The sequence below is a fragment of the Budorcas taxicolor genome, chromosome 11 (genome assembly GCF_023091745.1).
Source record: "Budorcas taxicolor isolate Tak-1 chromosome 11, Takin1.1, whole genome shotgun sequence".
Lineage (NCBI taxonomy): Eukaryota > Metazoa > Chordata > Mammalia > Artiodactyla > Bovidae > Budorcas > Budorcas taxicolor.
The window spans coordinates 71237743-71259146 of NC_068920.1; the positions used below are offsets into that span (position 1 = coordinate 71237743).

The 21404-nt window shown below is 48.8% G+C and overlaps 1 protein-coding gene across 1 annotated transcript in view; it reads left to right on the top strand.

The window, feature by feature from the left end:
• Positions 1–21404, top strand: part of LOC128055849 (rab11 family-interacting protein 5-like) — a 171002-nt gene that overhangs the window by 98339 nt on the left and 51259 nt on the right. Inside the window, exons 9-11 of the mRNA XM_052648406.1 lie at positions 11989–12042; positions 13041–13097; positions 14434–14499. Of these exons, the coding sequence (XP_052504366.1) occupies positions 11989–12042; positions 13041–13097; positions 14434–14499 (177 nt within the window). The remainder of the gene's footprint in view (positions 1–11988; positions 12043–13040; positions 13098–14433; positions 14500–21404) is intronic.

Here is a 21404-nt window from a genome sequence, read left to right on the forward strand (position 1 = left end):
GAGCCTGGTGGGCTGCCGGCTATTGGGTCACACAGAGTCGGACACGACTGAAGTGACTTAGCAACAGTGATACTTAAGAAAACAACACAGGAAAGAAAAAAATGAACAGGGCTACAATTGTCAGTACTGATAAATCTCAAAAACAATGATGAATGAAGAAAAAGTAGCAGAGTAAGAATCCTGTCTGGTGTAATTTATGTAATGTTTCAATACGTAAAGCAATATCATATATACTATATATTAGCATATAACAATATATAATAATAAATATTTATGGGTATATTTTTCATGGTGCCATGAAAACACTCATGGGAACAGTCAGCAACAGATTCATGATCCTACTTACCTCTGGAGAGAGAGCAACGGGATCTAGCAGGACAGGAGGAGCTTCATTTATAGCTTTTATGTTTCATCTTTCAAAAAGAAAATTTTCACCAAAATTTAACAAAATAATTAGATTTGGCAGTGTGTGGATGTTCATTATACTGTCCTCTGGACTTCTCTGTACACTTGAAATGTTTCATTTTATGCATGTATTTTAAATATGTATCAGCATGTTTAGGCATATCATTCTCATCTTTATCCTTTTGTAGGTTCCCTGAAACTTCTACATTGTTCTGAAATATTCTGAGAAAGTATTACAAACTTCTCCCACCATAATTGTGTGTGTTTAATTTCCTTACATTGCTCATAGTTGTTGCTGTGTACATTTCAGTGCAGTGGGATTCGGTATGTTCATGACATTTTTGTCTTGAGGTTACGGTCTGCACCTTCCCACCTCTCTCTTTCTCTCAGAGATGCACACACACACACACACACACGAAATATCTGCTTCTCTGAATATCGTTGTCTTGAATTCTACTTCATCTCATGTTAACATTTCTATTCTCTTTTTGTTTGTTTGACTTGTAAATTGTTGCCTACACATTTTCATTAGAGTGATATTTCTGTGTATATGTCTCTCATAGACAAAACTGAACTGAATTCTACTTTTTTTTCTAACCCACTTTGAGAAACTGTCTTTAACTTCAATAATTAATGGAACTTGCTCATATTTATTCTGCCACTGGTTATTGTGAGCACTTATCCCAGCCATCCAGTAGTAAGTTTGTTACTGTTTCCATTTATTTTCCTGATTTATGCTAGACTGATAATTTTTATTGGTCCTTTTTGTTTCTTAAGTAGTTTGGAAGGGGAATATCTTAATCCTCTCTAGTTACCATTTACCTGTAATGTGTTATAGAGAGATTTAATTGATATTTACCTTATCAATATCAATAACTGAATAGGAAATAGGATCTCCCCAATCCTACTCATAAAGGGAGAGATTTTTAGCACACCATCTTAGCCTGTTTTCTACCATTTCATTCATATGCACTTGCCCAGATTTTGCATATAGTCTGGAATCTCACCAGCTTTTTGAACCCTTGCTTAACACCTATATTAAACTTCACAAGTATTTAGGCTGCGTGTGTGTGTATGTATATGTGTGTGTGTATGTATGTGTGTGTGTGTGTTCTCTATGGTTGGCTAGAGTACTTTTTTGAATAATATTAAGAGTGTGTGGGCAATACTTTCTGAGTCCTTGCATATCTGAAATGATTTTTTTCCCCTCTTATACATGAACAATAGTTGGCCTGATTCTCTTTTTCTTTATAGGTAAACCTCCCCCATTCCCTTTGGGATCTTTTGGTATTTTTTCTCTTTTTCTCTTTGGAGTACAGAAATATACTTAGAATTAAAAAAAATCTTCTCCATATATTTTATAAAATTATACAAGTAATACATGAATATGTTCTTTGGAATTCAAAAATATCACTAAGAATTTTTTAAAGAATATTTTTAAAGTTATACAAGTAATACATGAATATGTTCTCTCAACTCAGAATTCAAACAATGCAAAAAAATATTAAAGTTCCTCTGACAATCCTGAACTCCCAATCTGTTCCCAGAAGTAATCTCTATAAGAATTTTAGTGTGAACTTCCAGGACTTTTTTCTAGATATTTGCATAAATATGAATCATCACTAAAAGTTTTGTTTTGTTTTATATCTTTTCCATTAAAAATACAAAAATATACTTATTTATCTACAAATAGCTTAATTACACTTAGCAGTTTGCCTGTGTAAAGATCTCTTTCCTTACTTCCCTCCTTGTCCCATTTTTCCTGCTGAGTAACATTCTCTCCCATAGTGATGCATTTAGATTGTTTCTCATAATTTTCTATTAGAAATAACAGTGCTGTGGGAAAATCCTTATAAAGCTTTTCTTGTACAAGTATGAGGATTTCTTAAGGGCCCAGAAATTGAGCTTGCTGTGTAAAAGGCTATGCACATTTCCCTGAACAACGAAAGATCTCACTTCTTTTCATATATTTATTGACTATTTACATTTCTTCTTTTGTGAATTAGCTATTAACGCCCTTTGTCCATTCTTCCATTGACTATATTTTTCTAATTAATTTGTAAGTATTTATTATATGCTGCTGCTGCTACTAAGTCGTTTCAGTCGTGTCCAATTCTGTGTGACCCCATAGACGGCAGCCCACCAGGCTCCCCCGTCCCTGGGATTCTCCAGGCAAGAACACTGGAGTGGGTTGCCATTTCCTTCTCCAATGCAGGAAAGTGAAAAGTGAAAGTGGAGTGGCTCAGTCGTGTGTGACTCTTAGCGACCCCATGGACTGCAGCCCACCAGGCTCCTCTGTCCATGGGATTTTCCAGGCAAGAGTACTGGAGTGGGTTGCCATTTCCTTCCCCAATTCCTTATATATTTGAATATTAATCCTTTGAAGTATATATATTGGAAATCTCTTCTCCTAGCCATTCTTTCTTTACTCTCTGGTGTCTTTGGTAGATAAGTTTTAAATATTGATTCTTAAAATATAATGGTCTTTTTTAGGATTGAGCTTTGAGTCTTGTCCCCACTTCTCACCTCCATCTCCTTTATTAAAATAACTGGATTTTTGAGAGTTGTGTCTAGGAATCAGCTCGTAGATGTATTTATCAATTCTTCTATTTTCATTTTCTAATTTATTCTTATCTTCATAATATCCACTTTTCCTCTTTGATTTGTTATGGCTGGCATTTTTTTTTAACTTATTGCTTTGAATTTATTCTTATTTAGTCTCATTCTTTCCTTCTAATGAAAAACTCTTTAGGCCTCTGAATTTGCTTCTGAGTATATATCAAATACTTGGCTATGTCTAATATGTTTTCATATAATGATCTATATTTTTATTTTTGAAATAAGTTTGAAATTATAGCTTTGAATCCTCTTTAATCAATTAGTCAGAAGAATACATTTTAAATTCCAAATGATTGTGTTTTAAAATTATATATTCTTTTATTATTATGTCTAGTTTATTTTATTTTTAGAGAGAGTCACCTCTACAGTTTTGCCATTTGAAATTTATTATGGTTTTCTTTGTAGCATAGTATATGATTATATGAGAAGTAGGATCATTTGTATATAACAAAAAGTTCAAAACAATAGTAGTTTAAACAAAATAATTTATTTCCCTCTCAGATCAAAGAATTTTGGAGATAGGCAGAACCCACAGTCATTTTGAATCCAGACTTCCATTTTTCTACATCATTCTCAGTGCTGGCTTCTAGTGTCAGTAACTTCATAGCCCAGGATGGCTGCTGAAGTTCCAGTCATCACATCTACATCCCAGGGAGGAGAAAGAAGGGAGAAGTAAAAGGATGTACCTCTTATGTGAGTCATTTCCCTTTAAGTAGTCCTCTTCAGAGTATCACACAACAGTTTTGTTTATATTACATTAGAAATTAGCTGGATATATATAGTCAATCCCCAATTATAGGGATTTGTTAGTGAGAAAGAAGAAAAGAATAGCTATAGGTAGTCAAACAAGGATCTTCCATAATAATTTTTAACAAATATTCCATCAATGATTAAAAATAAAGAGATATATCATTTGGCAGTATCATCTCTCTCAAACCACAGAAGTTGAGTTTGGGGCTTATTCCTCATAGGAGGTCAACTGGACCCTTTCAAAATTAATGGCTGCCATCAACTGGTATAATCTAGCCAACCCAAGGGATGTCCACACTCTCTCTAGTTCACAAGTGTTATTGAGGACACCCCTTAGTTTTCCTCTCTCTCCTCTTCCTAAGACAAATCAATCACCCCAGGGCCACTACGGCCTTGTAGGCATTGTAGGAATGTGGGTGTTGATTCCCATGTTGCTCAAGGCTTTACTGCTAAAGTAGACACTGTGAATGTCCTACCAGGACCAGTGCCTCCCATCCTGGAGCAAACATCCCTCTGCAAAGAAATGTGTAGGATGTGAGAATAGGAATCCTAGCCTCTGATACCCTGTATGAACACATGATTGGGATTAATGGGCAACATGACTTGGGATGGTCTCAGTGGCAGCTGGAGCAAAATGACAATACTCACCTAGCCTCCCTAGGTGAGACTCACTTCTTAGCCCCAAGTAGCTGTATCCCAAGATTCAGAACAGCTGGGCCAGAGGCCAGGTCCCAGGAGGAGCCACTGGTTGTGGAGAACCTGTGGCCTTCTATCTGGGCACTTTGATGTGGATGAGCAATGTGAGGACCACCCACTCCCTTCTTGGGGCCACCACCTTGCCCAGTAAGGAGGGAGCATTGTGATTGTCTGGGCACTTCAACCCCAGGCCTGGCTTCCACCAGCCACATCACCCCTCCTAAAACCCTGCGGTCTCCCACTAGCACTGAACATCTCAGTAAGGGCGTGGTCTGAAGGGGAGTGAAGGTTCCAGTCCATGCCTTAGGGAAGCCCCTGCTCTGATAGAATGGGTAAGAAATATACACATGCAGAAACCACTAAAATGCTTACCAAAATAGAAATGGGGTGCCAGCGAATGTGCTAGGAACTGGGTCCCTGAGTGATAAAGGGAAGGGGTGAGTCAGGCTGGCAGGTGTCTTGGCTAAGATGCTTCTGGAAGTAATATCCGAATAACCTCCTGCGCAGGTGAGCATCCCTGACTTGACACCCCCTTCCCATGCTGCTCCCGCCTTGCCTGAGAGTAACCCTGCCCCCATCCCGCTCACTCCCAGAGCTCAGGAGAAACGAGCTGGTTTTCTCCCAGAAGCTGGTGCCAGTTTAGTCAGCAGATTTCACAGATCTACTGGCACCCATGTAGTGTCTTATTTTAAGCTTAACATTTGAAGATGGAAACTTTTCCCCCTTTGATGTGTGGCAAAGAGATCCCAATTTATACATAAGCATGGCGGCTAAGCCAGTGCACCAAGGCTGTTCCCAAGGCGGGTGCAGCTCATGGCTCCCCTTTTTCAGGTACCTTCCCAGAAAGACCCCCAGCAGCTGTGGTTGCTTCTGACAATTGGCATCTAAGTCCTCAGGTTTCCTTCAAGAGATATGCAGCCCTGTGCTTTCTGGGCACGTGTGGCTGGGAGAGGCAGGGCCAGGGTGTGGGCCCCCATCCTGCCCTCTCTGCATTTCTCCAGCTGCCAGCCTCTACCCTTGGCCCGCATAATGTCTCAGGGCAGCGAGCCTGAGGTTCTCCCAGGCGACCTCTGTGTCTCCCTTCTCGGCCCTGAGCTCCCTGACACTGCCGTCCTCCTCTCCTCTCTCCTGTCATTCTGGGAGTCTCGGAACTCAAGCCTGAAACCCCTCATATCCAGCTGGAAGGCTGAGGAGGGCAGACCAGGAGCATCCTGTCAGTGAATTCAGAGGTCTCAGGTTACTTCCAAACCTGACGTTTTCTTGGGACTTGAGGAGCCCTATCTACTCTGAACCCTCTCGTTTTAATGCTGCAGATGATTGTGTAGACTTAGAAACCCCACTTCTGCAAAAGTGCTGGTATAAGTCACATCCTCTCTGTGGGGAGGACGGGTGGACCATGGAGGGTTCACTTACGTGAGGATTTGGCTGAGTCTCAGGGCCTTTCTCACATCTCCCAACCCTCTTCATCCCAGACTCCACTTTTTCACACATTTCAATCCCAACCCCAATTTTCTTCCTGGCCATTGTGATCAGACACCAAAATGGCTGGTGTCTGGTTTGCTTCTGACTGCAGCTCTGGCTTAGTTTATACCATCCAAGAGGTGGGGTTCAGTTACACTGGAATGGACCAGTCAGGGACAAACATTCATTTGACAAAAGATATTTTCTTGAAATGGTTGGGCTGCTTTAAATAGCAGCACCCCTAATGCGCCTGAGTGTTACTTTTCGGACCATTAGCTATAGAAATCAGAAGATGGAGACAAAGTCGAAGGAAAAAGCAGGCAAATTGTTGAGTACCGGAGCCCATGCAAGGTCTTTTGAAAATGAAGAGGAATATTTTAGAACTGAGTGCATCAGTGTGGAGGAAAAGCGTGTGATGCTAAAGGACTGTTGCTTTGCCGGCGAGGACTCCCAGGTATTTGAGAAGTGAATGTTATGTGGTCTCATCCCTCTGAAGCATCTGGAAGCTCTCAAGGAAGACAGATTTTAAACATATATTTACTACCAAGATAAATACTGCAAAGAAGGCAGGCAGGGTGCTGAGAGAGCATGTGACGGAGACCCATGTCACCTTGAGGGCTGGCGGGGGCTTCCTGGAGGAGGTGACAACTGATCGGAAAGCCAGAGGTGAGGAGGGACTAGCCGAATGAAGATGGGGTAGAGGGTGGCAGGACTAATATTTCTGCCGTTTTCCTGCCAAGCAAGACGATTCTGTACCTATAGTCTTCCCCTGACTTAAATTTCACCACTCAGTCGTTTAGACACACACCCTGCTTCCCCTTTGAATTTTTTTTATACTTTTAAAGTTTTCTTTTTCTTATCACTTGAATCACTTTCATATGAGTGCCAGCCCAAGGGGTGGGAGGCTGCTCAGTTCTGAGTCCCAATATCACAGTGGCTAGAACTGTGGCCCTGTTCCTCATTCTGTCCTGAGATGAAGCTCAGTTACAAACTTCCCTTCTTTCTGGACCAGCCAGGGTGGCCCCAGAACTGGGCCAGTGGTCACCAGTTGGAGTTGGTTGACAAGCTGGGCTGCTCAGGAAACAGCATCGTGAGGGAAGACATTAGTAGTGGTATAGGTGCACTAGTAGAGGTACCGAATTTTGCCCAGGAAGGACAGCATATTCACTATATGAAGTAATCCCTATACCAGTCAGCTATTGCTACTATAGTGCTGTGTAACAAACATCCACAACATTGCAGCAGCAGCCATAGCATTCATTCTTAGGGATCTGCAGTTACCCGGGAGTTTGGCTGGTCTAGACTGGGCTTGACTGAGGCAGTTTTGCTTCTCACTACAGGTCTGGGGTCAACTGGGAGTCAGCTCAACCAGGCTGGACTCTGCTCCTCACATCTTATCCTCCTTCAATGAATGAGAACACTGGTCAGGGCATGTCACCTCTTGGCAATGTTAGGAGCACAGAGGGCCAGCATAAATAAGGTCTCTGAGGCCTGGGCTTCGAACTGGCACACTGCTACTTCCTCCCACATGCCACTGGCCAAAGCAATACCAAGAGCGTGGAAACAAATTCCTCCCCTGGCACGGGTGTGCAGGGACCAAACTCAATCTGCCCCCCCTTCAAAGGCCAACAGCCTCATGCAATCAGACTTTAATGAAAGGAGTAAGACAGAGATGGATGACGGTGATCATTGTCACAATCCATCATAGATCTTTTCCCTGGCCAAGAATGAGTTAATGTCCTTAATAATGAGCTAGCAATGTTCTTCCAGTGTGTGCTGAGTGCTTTGGGGAACATCAGAGAGAAAAGCCCTGATTCTACCACCAGGAGTTCACTACCCTTTGTGGACTAAATGTTGCTCAGTTGTGTAATGTGGACTGTGAAGGTCAGAGGCACGAGAGAACAGCAAAGACTGGAAAAGAATGAGATAGAAGGAGAGGACCGATACTAACACGTAACACCTGGGGCGGGGGGCGGGGTGCATACTCCGTTCCAGACACTGTGCCCAATTCTTGCCATGCCTCACTTCTTCTGGTCATTCAGAGATGTACCAGGACCATCCCCATTTAACAGATGCAAAAACAGAGGCACAAAGACCTTGAGTTACTTGTGCGTGGTCACACAGCCAGTACATATAAGAACCAGAACTGGAGTCCAGCTCCTCCCACCGCCAGAGTCTGAGCACTGGTCATGAGGGCCTGTGGCCGGCCACCCAAGGGGAAGTGGAAGCAAAGGCAGACAGATGTGCAGAGAGGACAGCTGCCAGGGGGCGGGAGCCGTGGAGGGGACCCCAGTCGTGTTATGAACTATAAATGAGAGCAAAGATAGGATGTGCGATTTGGCCGAGGTCCTGCGACAAGATAGGGTGCAGGCTGGGAATTCTGGCTGTCGGCTCTCCTTCATGTTCCCTGGTCGCAGCCGCTTTCTGGGCTCTCTACCCGCTGGGCGGCCACGCTGAAGCATCTCCGTCTTGGAAGAGGTGCCATCCACTGGCATTGAAGCCGGCGGACTGGCTCCCTCTCTCTATTCATCTCTTTCCTCCTTTCCCCTGCCGTGTTCTGGAAAGGGCAGCGTGAGGGAATGTGGGCAGGTTGCACCAGAGATATACATCTGAGAACTGAAGGAACATTTATTTTTAATTTAGACTTAAAAAGAAAAAAGGAAGTTATAAAATATCTGCTCTTGCTCCTGGGATTGTGCAGATGGTGCTGCGTGTTGCCTAATAGGGAGCGGGGCTGGCACCGCGTGCTTGCGGCCCCACCAGCCACTGTAGGAACCTGGAAGGCGGGTCCCGGTTCCTCTTGCCTCAGCCTCAGATGGCTCCCTTGCGTCCTCTTTGGCCAGTGTGGCATGGTGTTCCGCTGCCTTCTCACCTCACCCTCCCTGGACTCCCATCTGCCGATTGCCTGAACCTCCTCCAATGAAGCTCATCTCTCAGCTGTTCCTGCTCCCAGGAGCACACACGTGCACACCTCAGCTCCAGCCTACCACCTCCTTTGGCAGATAACCAGACCTCTCTTTTCCCCAACTCCTGCTTGGATGTGAGAACTTATCAGTTTTACACACATCCAAATACCTGTTTAAACCATCTAGTCATTTCCATGCCCAGGAGTTATAGAAGACATCCCCATACATTTTCCTGTTTGGCCTTTGTGTTTGCTGTGGTTCGATGCTGTATATTCAACTCTTCTGGTAGTCTCCTCCGGAAGCTGATGGAGCTCAGTGCATAGAAGATGCTCGAAAATGGGCGTATAATGTGACTTTTCCTTTGTACTCAGGCAGTTGAGCTAGAGAAGGAAGCCCTAGAGAGGTGGGGCTCCCAAGCCAGAAATCAAGAGACTTGACTCTTTCTCTAGCTTGCTTTGAAGCCTCTGGCAGATCACTGAATTTGTCTAAGCCTCAGTTGCCCCATTTGTAGAATATAGAAAGTAATCTTTATTTTGTTTGGACCCCAAAGCTATAATTAAGATCTTGAAGGTGACATAAGGAAAAATGCTTAGTGAAATCAATCGATTAATTCATCTCTTTAAGAAAGTGTGCCAAGGCACAGGTGCCCAGCCTGTGCAGGAGTTTGGGACAGGAGTCTGGTCATATTGGCCAACCAGATGAAAAACTCACTGGTTACACTGTGTGTGTGTGTGTGTGTATGTGTGTGTGTGTGTGTGTGTTGTATAGACAGGGTACTAATTTGCTTTAGTTTAGGGCTATAGTTTGTTCTGAAAAATAACTCAATATCATGTAAAAAAGGCATGCCATAAAAAACAAGTAAGTTGAAAATGAGACAAAAGGAAAGTTATAGAAGAAAAGAAAAAATAAAGGTATAAGTCCAGTTTCACACAGGACACAGGCAGTGTGGTCTGTCTCCTTGGCAGATGTGGGTTGTCGAGACCCAGGCTGGACATCTTGACAGTCAGTGCAAAGAGGGACACAGTTGGATGCCCTGTGTCTATAAGATAGATGCAAACCAGGTGTTCAGAAGTATAAATTTCTGGTCCTGAAACCAGAAAATTTCCTCCAAGAGGATTCATAAAGGGGACCAATGTAATGGACAGTGAGTGTCCTGGACAAGAGCTGTCTGGTAAATACAGTGAGTCTCATGGGCCACATCTTATGATGGTCCTGGTGACCCAAGCGCAGTTCAGGGGGTGCAAAGGGAACTGAGGGGGAGAATGCAATGTAGTTCATAACTCACCTGTGTTATGTAAACCAGTGGGTTAAGGGAATGTGTTTCCCAACGTGGAAAATAGCTTTTATTTCCTTGGGCTTCAGGAGGCAGGCAGACATACACATATGTACATGTACATCCCAGTGCAGGAGAAAGCACTCACACACACACACACACACACACATATGCATACCACACACTCATGGGCTCACCTGTCTGCCCAGCTTTGGCCTCTCTAGGCTCAGCTTCCTCGCTGTGGTCTGGCTCCTGACTAGGGCCCTAGGAGGAGATCCTGGGTCCCCTGGGGTTCCTTCTTGGCAGGACTGGTGGGAAAATTCCCTTTTACAGACAATGGAACCATCTGTATTGGCTTTATACCTACTATTTGGACTCTGGGAATAGAATTTAAGTTGAGATTGGAACTCCAAGGTCAACCTCTTCATCCTACAGGGGAGAAAGCTAGAACCCCGAAGGGGCAAGTCTTCTGCTGGAGACCACACAGGAATAGAGCCAAAGCTGAGACCCCAGGTCCCTGATTCTCACTCCAGCACCCTAAACTGTCATTGTGAAGAAAAATCGAGTTGGGATCTTACCTGAGGGAGAAAAATATCATAAGATAATCCTTCACTGGTGCTGTGGAATGGCTTTACATTATATAATTTTATTCAAACTGATATGGGCCAATAAATATAAATGTGTATGCATGTTCACTGTTTTAAAACATTTTAATGTTTAAAACATGATTTACTAATGCTGCTAAGGATGTCTAGAATTTGATTTACTGCATAGAATTGAATGTTTATACTTGTTCCTTACAGAAATTCTTGCCAAAGAGCCATTTTATCTACAGGAATAATAAATAAGTCAATATGTGGATGGCTGTGCACATTTTTTCCATATGCAGCAGCACTTGGTAGATGTTATTTTGCACACAAGCACTCAAAAGGTAAATCTGACAGACACACATGAATCCTTGAAGTCTAAGATTTGGTGAGTGTCAAGATCGACTGAGAGTCGACTGAGAGTCAACTCAGTTGGACACGACTGAGCGACTGAACTGAACTGAAAGGGTGTGTGCCCAGTCGTGTCTGACTCTTTGCGACCCCATGAATCGCAGCACGCCAGGCCTCCCTGTCCATCACCAACTCCCAGAGTTCACTCAGACTCACGTCCATCGAGTCCGTGATGCCATCCAGCCATCTCATCCTCTGTCGTCCCCTTCTTCTCCTGCCCCCAATCCCTCCCAGCATCAGAGTCTTTTCCAATGAGTCAACTCTTCCCATGAGGTGGCTAAAGTACTGGAGTTTCAGCTTCAGCATCAGTCCTTCCAATGAACACCCAGGACTGATCTCCTTTAAAGCCTTTGAAATGAATATTAGTGAGTCCTCACGAAGATCCTGTTGGACAGCTAGGGTGCGAAGAAGCCAGGTTAGCTGGGTGGAAGTAAAGGGGCTTGTTTTGTATGTTCCTTTGTTTTTATTGTTCCCCTGGACACCAATTATGAAAATACACATAAAAGAGTTGATGTGTTGATAAAAAGAATACAGAAATACTCCAGAAGAATGTGCGGAAGTACTCACCAGCAGGGACGTCTACGTGCTGTGCTATAGATTTTTCTGATGCTTGGAGATATGTATATGTATGTGTATTTGTGTATATGATATATATGGTGAGGTTTTTTCCCTTTATAAAAATGGGATTATGCTGTCATATAATTCTGCAACCATGGTTTCTTCATTGTATGTCAACTCCCTTTGGGCCCTGGTTTGTACAGATCGTACACATCAGTTTGTACAGATCCAGCTCACTTTTGTTCGTGACTGTGTCATTTTTCTTAGCAAAAGTGTAGGGGGTTTCTTCTGCCCTCTTCAGCCTTTTCTTTCTCTCTCATAGGTTGTTGGCCTTCTCTTGCCCAATCAGACATTGGCGTCGACTGTCTTCTGGCAGGTAACAGTTTCCCTGTGCACAGAAGGCTCCCGGGAGGGCACCCGACAAGTGCTGGTTAGAGCACCCTGTTCCAGTGTCACCTCTGTCTAGTCCCCTTGTGGAAAGTCGCCCCCCTTCCGACTCCTCCCCAACCCAGAAGCCGCTGGGAGACACCCCAGGACTTCAGTCCTGCTGAGCAGGTCCCAGCAGCCCGTGGGCCAGAGGGGATGAGGGCTGGCTTCACCGGGACGCTTGTTCCATGGCCAGTGACCCTGAGGCCCTCTGCCTCATTTTGACATCAGCCTCATCCAAATCTGTGGGGGAGGTAATCCACCCTCAACCCTACGGTCATGAGGTGGGTGAAAGAGCATCGTGGCCCCTGGTCTCTGCCCTTGGAGGCAGTCTGGGTTGTGGCTGTCTCAAAACAGCAGCTCTGTGTGTGTCTGTGTAGGGAAAGCAGGACAGGAAGAAAAACCTGTCAGTCTTCAGGAGAAAATGTCAGAGTCTTCCTGAAGGGGAAAAAGACCTCCTAATAGTGTCCGTGTCTAGGCTCTGCAGGCGTTGCGGGACACTGGGCTGGGGTATTCTGAAAGGGGCGCAGGGCTGCCAGCCGCTCCAGGGCCCTTCTGGAGCGGTGTCCACCTTTGGTCCAGTCGTCAGTATGAAAAGGAAGATGCGACAGAGGTGGTGGGCCCATCTGGGGCGGTGGACCCTAGAATTCTGGGAGAGGGGGCCGGGTCTGGTCTGAGATGGACAGCTGGGCACGATGGGCCAGTGTCTTGGTTTGCCAGGAACTGAGGGGTCTCCCAGGACTGGGGCCTTTCGGCGCTGAAACCTGCATCGTCCTGGCAAATCAGGATGGCTGGTCGCGCTACCTTGGGGGGTGGATGGAGCCACTGTGAGTGGAGACCCGTGTCTTTCTGGAGGACTGTGGCCTCCCAGGTTCACACCTAGCTTCCAGGGAGGTGACCACACCTCTCCTGACTTTTCCTCCCCCGTCCCTTGCCCTTTCCTTTCAGTGGCTGAACCAGAGCCACAACGCCTGTGTCAACTATGCAAACCGAAACGCTACCAAGGTGAGCATGGCAGACCATCGCCTGGCGGTGGGCTGCAGGCAGGGTGGCCCCTCCTCTCTGCCATGTGGCATGCCTCCATCAGGGCTGCTCCTCGGGGTTTTACTGCCAGCCCTTCAGGAGGGGCCCCACCAGGGAGGGGCTGTTCACCTGGCGTGACGAAGGCCTATCACGTGGGAGTGTGGTGGGGAAGGCAAAAGGGATAAGCCCCGCTGGTTTCTGAACATTTCTGGGGCAGCCCTTGGATCAGGACTGCATCAGCCATGTGAGGACTGAATTCCTCTAAATCTGCCTCCAAGTTTGCCTGGAAGCGGCCCTGGTGCCCCAAGATCGCTGGCTGCAAAGCTTTATAAAGGGCCGCCTGTGAGGGTGAGGGGTCTGAGAGGACTGGCTTGTCGCCCTGAAGTGCCCTGCACTCCTGGGATGAGCTCACAGCAGAGGCCCAGTCACCCTTCTCTTGGCGAGGAAGGGCTGGGCTCCTGGACTTTGCTGGCAAGGCTTTCTCTCTGGCATCAGTGCCCCCACACTTCCGTCCAAAGGCAGCAGAGGAGAGGGGGAGTCTAGGTCCCCTTGGGGGCTGGCAGTCTGGGGAGGAGAGGGTCTGGGCACTCACAGCCTTGGTGGGGAGTGACAGGGGAACCATGAGCTGGGATGAACGGTACAACTTCTGGGCCTGATACTCCGGGCACGTCGCCAGCTTCTCCCATCTAAACCTTTGGCCCACGTCTCTCTCAGATGCTCCACACCTGGACAGCTCTGCTTGGCTGGCTCCCATTCACCTTAAACCGAACATCTCTAGAACTGCAGTCGTAGGTCCTCTCGCTTAATTTTGTGTGTCACAACTTGGGGTCCACTTTCCCATAGAAATATGGAGCAACAGCCTCCTACTGGCCTGGAAGACCTGCTTGGTTGACGAGGCCTGTGAGAGCCAGTCAGGCTGTGGCCACCTCAACACTGCCATTTCCACTGAGAAGGACTCTGGGTGCCAAACAGCCCATTTGCAACATTTAGCTTTCCTGACTGGATCTGCTTGCCCCAGCCATAAGTGACCTATTTTGGCCCTTGCTGTTTTCTACTTCCAGCCAAATGTCTGCCAAGGACTTTTCTAGAATAGAAAGCAGAAGAGCATTGGGCCCTTTGGCGTCTCACTGGACATAGCTGCCCCGTGTTTCCATGTGCGGAGCTGTGCTGAGGGAGGCATGGATCCCTTTGGCTCCCAGAGGCCTTCCTTTCCTCCTGCCCCTCAGGCTACTAGGCGGGAATGTCCCTCGTGGCTGAGGCCATTTGCAAGGATGGGAGCTTTGGGCACCCTGGGGTCCTGAAATTCTGTATCTTTCAGCCTTCACCTGCATCCAAGTTCATCCAGGGCTACCTGGGAGCCGTCATCAGTGCTGTCTCCATTGCTGTGAGTAGCTCCCACCCCCCGCCATCCGCGCCACCCTGCTGCTCTGTGGCTGTGCCCCCAGCATCTCGGGCCAGACCTTGTCTGAGGGTCAGGGCTGGGCAAGCAGTGTGGGAGGCAGAGGTGTCTGTTTAGGGGCTGTCAGGCAGAGAAAAGTGGAGCATAGGTAGAGAAGCGATGCTTTCGTAGAGGGAGAGCACAGGCTGGTGCTCCAAGTTCAGGAGAACAGGAGGGAAGGGGAGGCAGTGCCCGCGGGCCGTGTGAAGGGCTGACAGGCCCGCTGGGGCAGGAAGCCTGCTCTAGGGGGATACATGCTTACCGGCTGCCTTCCTCAGAGGAAGCTCGGCAGTGTGGCTGCTGCAGCAGTGAAGGGCCTCGCAGTCCAGCCCCAGGATTGGCCCAGATGTCAGCTCCCCTTTAGCCTTTGCCTGTGTTCCCCGGGTCCCCTCTTGGTGGCCTTGGTCATGTGGTCACACGTCCAAGCCCTCCTGGAGTTCTGTGAATTCCTCAAGACAGGGGCAATAGACTCCTTTTGAATCCCACAGGGCTTTGAGAATACAGCAGCTAGTAAGCAGGGAAGGTTTGTAGACTGACTGTGTGAGACCAACCATCTGCCCAGTTGAAGGCAGAGGGCAGGTGACCCAGCGAGGGGGCTGAGCCAGAGCCAGAGTGAAGACCAGGCTCCCGAGACCTTGGCATGTTCACCCCACCCCTGCACCTGTCTTTGGTCCTCTCTCCATCCTGGCTGGTGGTCTCCCATAGCCCACTCCAGAGGGTAAGAGTCACTTTACAACTTGATTATTTTATTCATTACCCAATAAGTACAGGTAGTTGGCAAGAAACATAATTAGGAAATGCAAAATTAAAAACATTTACACTTAATCAAAATTCGCATATACTCATCTTTTTGTAAAACCCACCTTCTCATCTTTCCCATTGGAGAAGGCAATGGCACCCCTCTCCAGTACTCCCGCCTGGAACACCACACGGATGGAGGAGCCTGGTAGGCTGCAGTCCATGGGGTCGCTAAGAGTTGGACACGATTGAGTGACTTCACTTTCACTTTTCACTTTCCTGCATTGGAGAAGCAAATGGCAACCCACTCCAGTGTTCTTGCCTGGAGAATCCCAGGGATGGGGAAGCCTGGTGGGCTGCCATCTGTGGGGTCACACAGAGTTGGACACAACTGAAGCGACTTAGCAGCAGCTGCAGCAGCATCTTTCCCATGTCTTTAAATAAATATGGTGGTTCACACCTGTGTATTGACCCACTGGTATGGATGATACCCGTATGGTATGGTGGTGATACCACATACCACCACTTATTTCACCGTTCTCCAAAACAGGGGTTTTTGGCTTTACTGAGATGGCCTCATTTACTCTGTTCCCACGTGGACCAGGTTCACTTCCAAATACCTGTTAGGAGGGAGGGGGGTCCCCATTTCATGCCCAAGATCCCTCTCCTTTCCTTATGTCTCACCCAAGCATGAAGCCAGAATTGCCAGATCTATTTATATCACTCATCAAGAGGCTGCTAACCCACCCTGGTGGTCCTGCAACCCAGCATGAGACTTCATACCTTTGAGGGTCATGATAATTGGGATCTCTGATTCTGGGGGTTGCTGGTCAGGGTCAGGGGACCTTGTGAGAGAGGAGAAGGGGCTCTGTCACCTTCCTCCTGCTCCTTATGACACGAGGGGCCCATAGCTGTGCCTGTTTTAGTGGCTTGAAAATCCCACGTTCCTTCTTTGAGATGTAAGGGGATGTAAGGGGAGGTGGGGAGGAGCCAGGAGGAGGAAGCCACACAGGTCGTGGCCTTGGCTGGGATGGGCTGTAGTGCAAAGGGCTCACTGTCCTGGGGAACATCCCTCTCCAGCAGGCCTGGGGCTGCAGGGACAGGGACATGGCTTCTTCCCAGGGCTCCGGGCTCTTTGCACCCCCAGTCCTCACTGTCCCACCCTTGCAGTCCTCAGTCATTCCATCCCAACTTTGTAGGGCCGGATTCAGCCCAGATTGTGGGGGGAGGGTTCTGACGCTCAAGCTGCAGAGTTCCTGGGGACTTAAGGCCCTCCAGGCTTGCAGAGCCAGGGTCTTACTCACAGGGGACGGGGCCTCGTGCTGGGCTCTCACAACCCCCAGGGGGTGTACCTGTGCTGGGGACACCCTCCTCCCCCCTCCCCTCCTAGCTGCAGAGCCCCTGGAGGAGGTGTTCCCTGACTATGCCAGCCCTGAGTCCTAGAAACTTCTGTCTTTCTCGTACACTCGCTCAGTTACGCACCGTGTCCTGCCCTCTCATTGTTCTGCCGGATTTCACACTTACCAGGGATAGGGACAGGCCCCGTGTCTTCTCCCCCACAGAGTGGGGTGCGGAGCAGTGCTCCGTAAACGCTTGCGATTAGGTTGCTGATCGATGGTTGGCTTTGGAGGCCCCTCTGCGCTCCACCCGCCAGCGGCTTGTCCCCCAGCCTGACGTCTGCGCAGAGTGAGGGTCTAACTCCGGCAGATGGAGTGGAGTTTCTGACTTGGAAAATTTGCAGCTTGCTTGCTTTTCTTTTGTGTGTGTAAATCATGAAACCTCCAAAGAAAGAGGCTTTATTTTATTTTCCTTTCCCCTTGTTCTTTGGAAGCCCAGGCCTCGCGGCCTCATTAACTGATTTCTGCTTCAATTAATGACAAATCCACCCCTCTCCCTCCTGCCCCAGGGTGAGCCTGTTAGGAGGAGATGACCTGCAAACAAGTGTCACGGCCCCAGTGGTTGGCCCAGTTCTGGCATTAATTAAAGTGAGTCCTACAAGCAGGCGGCATGGATGAGGGCTGACAAGCCAAGGAGAGATCGCAGAGACTGAGGACCTGCTGAGTCAAGGCCAGGCCCTGTGAGTCCAGCCCTCTCTCCGGACCTGGGAGAGCCTGTTTCCCCTCTCAGAAGAGCCCCTGACCTTGGACAGCAGCCCCAAGAGTCAGTCCCCTCTGTGCACCCCCTAACTGCAGTCTCCTCCTGGTGGCAGGACCACCAGTGGGAGGTTAGCAGCCTTTTGGTGAACCCTCTAAATAGATCTGGCAATGTCTGTCTTCTTACTCGGGAATGAAAAAGAAATTTTGTCTTAAGTTATTTTTGAAATCTAGCAGTTTGCTGTCTTTTAACAAAGGAAGTTCTGTCAGTGCTTGCTGTGCTTTGGTTCGGGCGTTCGTGTTGAGCGTTTCTGTGGTCACCCCCGCCGAGTCCTGGCTACCGGAGGGAGACCCGGTCATTCCCTTCAGGAGCGCAAGAGTTCCAGGCGCTTCGCCAGTGCTGGGGGATGGCACAGACCCGTGTGACCTTCAAGGTGCTGCGAGGGGAAGAAGCTGAGGATACTCTGTAGTGTCACCATGATTATGATAAAAGTGATTCGGCGGGAAGGACACAGGGGAGTGCCCCCAGTTCACACAGGGCTGACTCATAAGACAGACTGCAGAGGCGAGGGCAGGGCTGGGTGCTCCAGAAAGAGGGCACAGCACCCAAAGGGGCACCAGGAGAAGGAGAACAGGACAGATTCCAGAAGCTGTCAGAAAATGGGCATGGCTGCCAGGGAAGGAGTGATGGTGACGGGGGGGACGATGAAACGGGCGGGGGTGGGGCAGCAGGGGCCAGCCGTGAATCACCATGCGTGCCTTGTCAGTCATGAGAACAGCCCTGCCAGGAACCCCTGCCTGGGCTCAGGGGCCTGGGGGCATCGCAGAGGGTGTGGACAGAAGAGGGTTGCAGGGGAAGTTGTGAGTGGTTGGCAGGGCCAGTAGATGGACCACCTGTCTGGACATGGGGTCCCGGTTAAGAGTGGACTTGGGGCCAGAGAGGGCACAGGGCTAAAGGCTCACGTGAACAGTCAGGAGCTGGATGGCAGAGCAGAGGATGAGCGTTGCTTCATGCCTGATCCTCAGACACTTCACCTTCAGCCGGGTCTTCACTGGACAAAGGCTTTCCCTGTTGGAGAAGTGCTGACCTCTGTTCCTAAAGGGCCTGGGCCCTGGAGGGTCCCTTCTGTACAGGATACAGTGGTTGTCTGTTAACCTAGTCAGTGGACACAAGGAAGTATCCCAGGGGCTGCCTGGGCTGATCCCCACCCCTCCCACTTCCCATTGCTTACTGGAGCTCTGTGCCCCCGTGGTAGTCAGACTGGCAAGTAATCATAGTGGGTAATACTTACGGAGCGCCTTCAACTTGCTAGGCATCTCCTACGGCACAACCTAAGCTACACCCTGGACCACGGAGGACACCACTCGCTCAAGCACAGAGTGAGTCAGGTGTAGTCTTGCAGAACACCCAGAAACCAAGTATGCAGGTGGGTAGAGTGCAACCCCTTGTTACACTTAAAGAGCCCCTCAAAAGTTTTGTTGCAGTCCCCTCTGGTCTCAGAGCACCTGGGAGAGACTTGTTTACCAGGGGGCAGGGTAAGAGTTCCTCCAGTGGGGAGCCAACAGCACAGCCTGACTTTTCTAACCACCCTACACCACAGGGAAGCAGGAAGAAAGAAGTGGCTTTGTGTCAGTAAAATAGTGTCTGTCCTTGACTTCGCTTCTGTGCCTCAGTGTCTTTATCAGCGTCTTCAGCAGGAGCCCTCTGCGGTCCAGGGTGTAGATCAGAGTGTCCTCATGGTCCAGGATGTAGCTTCAGGTGTCTTCATGGTCCAGGGTGTAGCTCCAGGTGTCCTCATGGTCCAGGGTGTAGGACAGGGTGTGCTCTGCAGCCCAGGGTGTGGGTCAGAGTGTCCTCATGGTCCACGGTGTAGGTCAGGGTGTCCTCACGGTCCAGGATGTAGCTTCAGGTGTCTTCATGGTCCAGGGTGTATCTCCAGGTGTCCTCATGGTCCAGGGTGTAGCTCAGGGTGTAGCTCAGGGTGTCCTCATGGTCCAGGGTGTAGCTCTGGGTGTCCTCTGCAGTCCAGGGTGTAGCTCAGGGTGTAGCTCAGGGTGTGCTCTACAGTCCAGGGTGTAGCTCAGGGTGTAGCTCAGGGTGTGCTCTACAGTCCAGGGTGTAGCTCAGGGTGTGCTCTACGGTCCAGGGTATAGCTCTGGGTATCCTCTGTGGTCCAGGGTGTAGCTCAGGGTATAGCTCTGGGTATCCTCTGTGGTCCAGGGTGTAGCTCAGGGTGTAGCTCAGGGTGTGCTCTGTGGTCCAGGGTATAGCTCAGGGTGTATCTCTGGGTATCCTCTGTGGTCCAGGGTGTAGCTCTGGGTGTCCTCTGCAGTCCAGGGTGTAGCTCAGGGTATAGCTCTGGGTATCCTCTGTGGTCCAGGGTGTAGCTCAGGGTGTAGCTCAGGGTGTGCTCTACAGTCCAGGGTGTAGCTCAGGGTGTATCTCTGGGTATCCTCTGTGGTCCAGGGTGTAGCTCTGGGTGTCCTCTGCAGTCCAGGGTGTAGCTCAGGGTGTAGCTCAGGGTATCCTCTGTGGTCCAGGGTGTAGCTCAGGGTATAGCTCTGGGTATCCTCTGTGGTCCAGGGTGTAGCTCAGGGTATGCTCTGTGGTCCAGGGTATAGCTCTGGGTATCCTCTGTGGTCCAGGGTATAGCTCTGGGTGTCCTTATGGTCCAGAGTGTAGCTCAGGGTATCCTCTGTGTTCCAGGGTGTAGCTCAGGGTGTCCTCATGGTCCAGAGTGTAGCTCAGGGTGTGATCTGCAACCCAAGGTATAGCTCTGGGTGTCCTCATGGTCCAAGGTATATCTCTGGGTGTCCTCATGTCCAAGGTGTAGCTCTGGGTGTCCTCTGTGGTCCAGGGTGTAGCTCAGGCCCAGATACTCTTCTCTGAGCCTGATGGAGTTAGGAGACCAACAGCCTGAGAATCCAGACCAGACTGTTGCCTCTCTGCTGTCACTCTGTGTGGCTTCCAGGTTGGAGGGCCCATTGTATGGAACCTGCATCAGAATCTGAAGTGTTCCGGAAGCCTGCAGATGGTGATGCTGGCAGTGACAAGTCTGACACAGATATCGGCTCCACATCTAGCCTGGGGAGGACAAGTTGTTGTCCCTTCCTAGACAGAAGGGGTCTGATATAATTGGTTTTCCTGTAAGTGGCCAGCAGGTTCCTCTGGGGCATGGTTCAGGGGTCAGTGTTGGTCACTATTGCTAGCAAAGAAGCTACACAGCTGCAGCTGGAGCTGACTGGTGTTTGAACCTGTGCACAACTCTGTCCTGGCCACCTTGGCCCTTTGCTCTTGGACCTGTTGCCAAGCAACAGCCTGATTGGGGTTGCAGGACAAACTGACCTCCATAGAGGCTCAGGGTCCACTGGTTGCTATCGATTTTATTCTATTGGATCAATGCACGCCCTCTGGTGGGCAATTTTGGTACCTCGGCGATGCCTTGACCTGTACCAGCCCTTGCTCCACCAGGGCCCGCAAAAACCCCTGGCCACTTTGTTGTTGTTGTTCAGTAGCTCAGTCGTGTCCTGCTCTTTGTGACCCCATGGCCTGCAGCACGCCAGGCTTCCCTGTCCTTCACTGTCTCCCAGAGCTTGCTCAAACTCATGTCCATTGAGTCAGTGATCCATCCAACCATCTCATCCTCTGTTGTCCCCTTCTCCTCCTGCCTTCAATCTTTTCCAGCATCAGGGTCTTTTCTAATGAGTCAGCTCTTCCCATCAAGTGGCCAAAGTATTGGAGCTTCAGCTTTAGCATCAGTCCTTCCAATGAATGTTCAGGGTTGATTTGGTTTTGAATTGACTGATTTGATCTTGCAGTCCAAGGGAATCTCAAGAGTCTTCTCCAACACCACAGTTTCTTCGGCACTCAGCCTTCTTTATGGTCCAACTGTCATACTTGGTTGTATGACCACTTGGTTATTTTATTATCCACCACCCAAAAGCAGATCCTAAATTCTGACCTCACGCCATCCCTCCTTTCAGATGTGCTCCGTCTATTGTCCTCCAGGGCGCCTTGGA